The sequence below is a fragment of the Alligator sinensis genome, unplaced genomic scaffold, assembly GCF_000455745.1.
Source record: "Alligator sinensis unplaced genomic scaffold, ASM45574v1 scaffold611_2, whole genome shotgun sequence".
NCBI lineage: Eukaryota > Metazoa > Chordata > Crocodylia > Alligatoridae > Alligator > Alligator sinensis.
In genome coordinates this window covers 2,376,184-2,382,847 of record NW_005841869.1, presented here as the reverse complement: position 1 = coordinate 2,382,847, position 6,664 = coordinate 2,376,184, and the positions used below count along the sequence as shown (strand labels likewise).

At 50.6% G+C, this 6,664-nt stretch overlaps 1 protein-coding gene across 3 annotated transcripts in view; it reads right to left on the bottom strand.

Annotated features, from left to right (window-relative positions):
• CRB2 (crumbs 2, cell polarity complex component) overlaps positions 1–6,664 on the bottom strand; it is a 116,389-nt gene that overhangs the window by 53,070 nt on the left and 56,655 nt on the right. For 2 of the 3 annotated variants that reach the window (XM_025194257.1, XM_025194256.1), the window contains one exon: positions 2,369–2,478. In XM_025194257.1, coding sequence (XP_025050042.1) covers positions 2,369–2,408 — 40 coding nt within the window. In that variant the 5' untranslated portion in view covers positions 2,409–2,478. Of the gene's footprint in view, positions 1–2,368; positions 2,479–5,452; positions 5,534–6,664 lie in introns of those variants that run through there. The other variant, XM_025194261.1, reaches the window with a different exon arrangement.

Here is a 6,664-nt window from a genome sequence, read left to right as displayed (position 1 = left end):
GAGCCCCAGGTAACCTGCCCTGACACCCTGTTGTGGGATCCTGTGAATTATTACACATACTAACAGGGACAAAAGCCATTAAAAAAAGGGAGACTTTCCGGAAGCACAGACACGGACACAGAGCCTGGGTACACCTGGAGAGCCTCTCCCACCGAGCCGCAGTGAAGTCTGAGGGTACGATGAAAGTAAACTCCAACAGCTCATTGCACAAAGGATTCCCAAGGCTGTTTTTACAAATTACCAAGATCTTCAGAGGAGAGTCCATCCCTTGTGATGGGGCAATGGCTGGGGATACCACTGTACCATTGAAATATTCATAGGAGAGATCCTGGAGTGCACTCCAGGGTCTCTCTGAAGACTATTTCAGTGGTCCAGTGGTATCTCCAGCCTCTTCCAAGTGCAGCAGATGCCACTTCTCTCAAATCAAGACCATACCAGCTTTTAAATGAATATGGTCCACAAACCACAGTCTATGCCAAAATGGGCACATGAAAAGCAGCGCAGGCGCTGGGCAGCCTTTGCCATCACTGGTAATTAATTACTGGCACAAGGACACAGACCACAACACTAAACAAGGATCTGATGGAAACAAAAGCACCCTGCGAGCAATGTGCGATCCCTGCATCCCTGCGGGTGGATCGCGCAAAGGGCGAGGGATACTGAATACACGTTGCGTGAGCTGAGAACAGTTCAGAAAGGAGAACACAGCCACTCTGACACCACACCAGAAACAAATGGTTTAGCTCACTGCATGGCCTGGGGGTGCCCCAGAGATGATGTACTGTCTGTTTTCATCCTTATCTGGACCACCCCGCCCCCAGCTCCATCTCTGGTGTCGTGGCTCTGTTTATTCAAGCTCAACTGCAGTATTAGTTTCTTGCCAGTTACCATAAACCATCTGGAACTCATTTCACTCCCTTTGGACTCTTGTTTCCCTGTCAGGGGGCTTCAGCTGCTGCATGCGCACAATCTTTTTGCTCAGGGGCTTTTAACCTGGTCTGTGTGAATTATACTGCAGGGACCAGTTCATGGCTAACCAGCAAGGACCCATTGCTTCCACCTGCTTCTGAAGTGTGGCCACTCCTGGGGTGGAAGGTGACTCCTGTTTAATAGCTGCGCTGCACAACAGTTCAGAAGAGGAATGCAAGTATATCACTATACCCACTAAATGAAACAGGAGCAACAGATAGTCATCACCACCATTTTCTACATAGCATGGGGATCCTGGGCCTTTCAGTGCAGGGCAGACTTTTGCCACCATTCACTCAACCGGGCTCCACATGTAGGCTTCAACCAAGCAAGTAGCTGTCAGTGAGGATAATGCTCCTGCCACAGGGGGAAAACTCTGCTTTCTTACAGAGACAACAGAACCTGGGATGGCGCAGCTGTCCCTTTCTCCACATATGCCATTCAGAACAGGGCTGATTTGCCTATTTCTGAATTATCAGGCCTATGCACCAGAGGAGAAACCAGGGGAGATGGAGCGTTGCACAGGAGTCCAGCTGCAGGCTCCTCTACTCAAGAGCTGCTTGCCCCAGAAAGTGGAAGCAAACCAACAGTGGGACTCACCCTGGATGCCTTTAGCGCCGTCCTCACAGGTAACACGCTCTGGGTGGCAGGAGCTGCTGGCACAGTTGCTGACTTACTGCTCACATCCAGTGCCTATGAATCCCCGAGGGCAGCCGCACCTGACCAAGCCCCGCTGGGGACTTCCTGAGCAGGTGCCTCCATTCCTGCAGGGCTCAGACAGGCAGGCATTCCCAAGGCTGTCACACAACCAGTCTCCCCAGCTGGCAGGGCACAGGCACACGAAGCTCCCAAACATGTTGCAGCAGCTGGCACTGTTTCCGCAGGGGCTGAGCAAACATTCATCACTGTCCGGTTTGCTACGTTTCTCTTCAAAGCCAGCAAATGGAGCAAGGGGAAACCCCTTCAGGGGAGCATGGAGAAAACACTGCCTTTATCCTTAACACAGCACAGGAGGTGGCAGACGGGAGCAGCCCACCAGCAGGGAGCCAATAGACCCTGCTGTGCCACAGAGTGCCTTCCTGTGATGGGGAAGCTGAGGCCACCAGGCGTGAACTGCACTATAAGCAGTACTGCATGGACAGTCACTGGGGAAGCCACTGGGGAAGTCTCATTCACCTCAGGAGGACATGGTGCTGAGTCTCAGCCTGCAGCACCTTTCGAGCTTAGGTCCCCAGCCCAGCAAGTCTGGCTGTTTGATTATTCCAGGAGAACCTAACAGAAGTCCTCTTGGAGAAAGCTGCATCAAGCAGGGTACCCTTCTCTATGAGTGCTGCTTAAGTCTGCTTGCTGCTAGAAGATCATACTAAGAGGGAGATGTTCCTGAAAGACTGACTCTTACCTGTGTGACAGCTGCAGAGGTAGCCATTTATTCTCTCCATACACTGGCCATTGTGGCAGGTTCTGGCTGGCAATCATCCATGCAAACCTCATGGTGTAACCCTGTGAAGCCTAGAGATGAAGAATCAGTCATTAGCAGATTGAAGCTTCTGAAGTTGCAGTCATTCAGTTCTCAAAGTATTTAGAGAGACCTGTTCCTCTGTGCTGCCTTTGGGTGCCAAAATGGCAAAAGTCTTCTAAGTGTAGTGCTGTGGCCTTGGGGCTGCTTGGATCCTCAGCACTGCTGGCCTGTTTAGACTTGCCTACAGTTCCTACTAGACTAGGATGATAGGATCTTTCTGTTAAGGATCTGGCTTAGGAACCCCAATGGCCAGATCCTTCACCACTGGGGAGAGATGCGACTTGCCAAGGGTCCTGCAGCAGGTCAGTGGTAGTAGCCAGAATACCTACGGGCACTCCCAGCATCCCACCCTGTGCCAAGACCAGCAAGGCATGTTGCTTCTCTTTGTAGCCAGCTTATCACTAACTGGCAAACCCCAGAGAACTAGTCTCCAGCACCAACTTGACAGACTATACCAGCACCCAGGGAATCCAAGTCTGATGCACCAGCTTAACAATGCCCAATACATGCAGGGATCTTCATGCAAATGGCTGTTTTTGGTGCTGAGATACAGTCTCCAGACCAAAGATGATGTTAAGAGGGAAACTCAATTTTTTGCATGGATCATTTCAAGAGAGAATAAAACATCTGCTAAAGTCCAGGGCTTTAAACAGGCACAATATTCAGCAATAACCACTTGCTGAGTGACCTCTTCATTCTCACCCACTGGCCTCCCATTTCCCCTGTCAAGGGGGAGTTTGTGGGAAAGTTTTCTTAGCTGCGCACCAAGGCAGAGGAATTCTCTGCTCAGCTGCTTCTCCATAGATCCTCTGTTGGAGCTGCCACTGGACGTGCTGAATAGAATGAGACTCTCACTTCGAACAGCAGCTTACACTGTCAGAGCACACACGAGGCACCATGATGCTTCAGTGACTCCTCACAGGATAGACCAGTGGTTCTCCACCCGCGGCCCGTGGGCCACATGTGACCCAACCAGCACACTCCTGTGGCCCAATGTTTTAAAAATCAAAACATTTTTTAAATGGATACACAGGAAATAAATTGTGTGGGTGCGGCCCACATAACATATTGAGAGCTGCAAGTGTGGCCCACTATGGCAAACAGGTTGACATGGGGTAGACAAAGACCATGGTGTCTGAAAGCATGCCACCAGGTCAAAATTAGCCTGACAGGTAACCATAACCAGTGCACGCAACCGAAATACAACCGCTTTTGCCTATGCAGTGCAGTTAATGCATTTAATTTGGGATGTGTTGGTGTGGTGAAATGCAGCTCATTTAGCTCCACAAGGTGAACTCACCTTTTATACAGGAGAGCTGTGCATGGAGGCTTGGGTCCCATGCTATAAGCACATCTTGGGAGGGGTGGCTGCCTTTGCTTAAGACAAACAGCTGGAGAAATCAGCTGCACTGCATGAAAATCGAGCGCAGACCTAGGGCAGACTCCTCAGCCATGAGCCACCTGGAAAAGCAGGGCCTGGGAAGGGGAATTAGGTTTGTGATTCGCAGCCAGAGGCATTCACAAACAGAGCCCAACCCCACATGCCACTGCTGCTCTCAGGCCATCTGCATTGTTATTCTGGGGCTTGAGGCAGGTTGGGGGATTTGCACTCCTTGTACAAGGTGAACCTGCTATCGGGGCCACTGGGGAAAGGATGGTGGAGCCTCCGACAGACCTGCTGGGACTGAGGGCTTGTTTAGTGTCACACTGGGCCCAAGCTAATGAAGCCCATACAGGTCAGCCATCTGCTCCCTTTATTATAATAATCAAAAAGCCTTAATCCAGCACTTCCCTCTAAGGATATTAGAAGTTAATATTTCAGCATTATGGGTGGAAATGGTATTGGGCTTTGCCAGCACAAATGGCAGCCCATTTCCGTCCTGGTCCCCTGAGTGCACAAACCCCACAAGGGTATTAACCAGCTTAGTCCAATTAAAGGACCTTAATACGAGTCTGTTAAGGCACTGATTTGTTAGGCTTGGCTATGCTTCCTGAAGAGGAGAGCAATTGGGTGGATTTATTATCCTAAACCATAAGCTCCAAGTCCTTAGTCATCCTCACTAAAGCCCTCCCCAAACTGGTCATGGTGCGCGCCACCTCCATATCACTGTGGCCCAGCCCAGCATAATCTGCTCTTTAACATAGTATTAAAATCAGAGCCAAAGGACACAGCTGCTTTCCTGTGTAACACTCATTACAGGAGACTTAAGGCTAGCATAACAGCAACACGTCTATTCCCAGCCAGCAGGCAGGAAACTCCCCAAGCCAGAAACAGAGGCCAGGAAAATGGGACAGCTCTGGGCATTTTGAATGAGGTGAGCGGCCAGAATCCCCTTTCATGTTCCACACCTCCGAAGATCCCAGGCCGGGCTGCCCAGGCTCTCTGCACCTGGATCTTCCCCCGATGCAGAACACCACAATGTTCAGCGCTGCCCATTCAGTGAATGGTACAAGCCTGCACCAGCCCTTGCTCTCTTCTTGCAGCATTACTTAGATGCAGTCACTGTGACAGAGAAGGAAAGCGAGTCCTTCAGCGTCCCAGAAGATGACCGCTTCAGAGCTGCCACTAGAATCGGGGCATTTCTAGCCCAGTCTTGTGCACAAACCATGCCTGTCTCAGGACAGAGCACCTGCCCTGGTTACCAGCCCGAGTATTCACGATCAAACCCCAGTTCTATTCTCCCCCACTCAACAATGGGGACGTGAGAGATGTCAACTTGGAGGCTGCTTTGATTAGTTTCTGATTTTTGCCCCCTGTGTCTTGAAGACTACTTTATGTGCAAGTTCACATCAGTACCTCCTCCACTCCTCCCTGGCATGTTCATCAGGCCCTAGTTTTCAACAGGCAAATTCAGTATAAGCCGGGAGTGACAGGAGTGCTTGCAAGCGGGGCAAATGTGCAAGTTCAGACAAAGAGTCGACTGGCTTGAACTCCCACTTAAAGCCAGTCGGAGAAGTTTTTACCTCTCTGTGGATGTCTGCTTCCAGTGGTGGCTGAGATGTGCCAAAATGCAGCAAAGAAAGCTCAGGTTTGGGAAGTTTTAGTTTGGCCAGTAGCAGGAGCATCAGAAATCTCAGTGGTGAAGTCCATTCTGGAGAGATTTCCAGCCATTTTTTTCAGATTGATAGGGTTCAAATAAGTGTCAGTATTGGGAAATGTTGAGGGATTCGCATGGTCAGATTTCTGACCATAGATTTGTCTTTCAGGACGATGAGTGAGTGAGCGAGACAGTGAGTGAGACCATCTTCTTTCCCCAACATCCCTGAAGAGTGCAGAACAATCGTTTTTTCAGTGAGCTGTCAGGGGCCCACCTTGTCGTACACACAGCCAGGCCATGGGACATCATTCTGATGTCTAGAAAATTGGAAAGAAATTTAGGGGTTTGCAATCTACCTCACAAAATCAGAGGCATGGGAGTACTGCCATTGCGCACAGACTGCACTAGGAGCTCTCCAAGGCCTGCAGAAGTCCTCACACCTCATGAGCCAAGCGAGTGCGCTCTGTGTGTGAGGTTGATGATTCAGAGCAGCTGGTCCCAACTGACAAACTACACAAAGCTTCAGTTCCGGTAACTCTAACCAAGCCCTACTACACATGCTGGCCAAGCTAAGCCACTTAGTTTATCATCTCTGCTGATCAGGTCCTCCAATGGATCAAGCCAGAGTGCCTGCTCCCTGGGCCAGACACATTCTGCAATTGGTCGCTGCCACCTGCGGTCACAGAGGCAGAGGAAACAGGTGGATTGGAGTCCTTCTGCACAGAAAGCCCATGGGGAGATGTGCTGGACAGACAGAGCTTGGACCACAGCATGGGGTGTGTTTGATTTCAGACCTAACTCAAGTGTTCGGGTAACAGTAGCAAGACAGTCCTGTCTGGAACATTTGCAGCAAAAGAGCATGTTGCTGAGCGTGTCCTGGCTGGCTAAAGCTCAGGTGTGCGTGCAGCTAGTGTCTGCCACAGGATGCTGAGAAAAGGATGGCCATCAGGCGCCATCGTGTGGCGAGAGCCTCTTATTGCTTTGGGATGCTGCAACCCTGGGACTAAAGAACATCCCCGAAAGGGACCGGGTATTCTTGTCAGATGGGTAATCCAATAGGCAGCTTCTCAGAAAGTCTGCCTTGTCCGAGAGGCTGGGCTCAGAGCCACGTCCCGCACTGCCACCGCTCCCAAAGAAA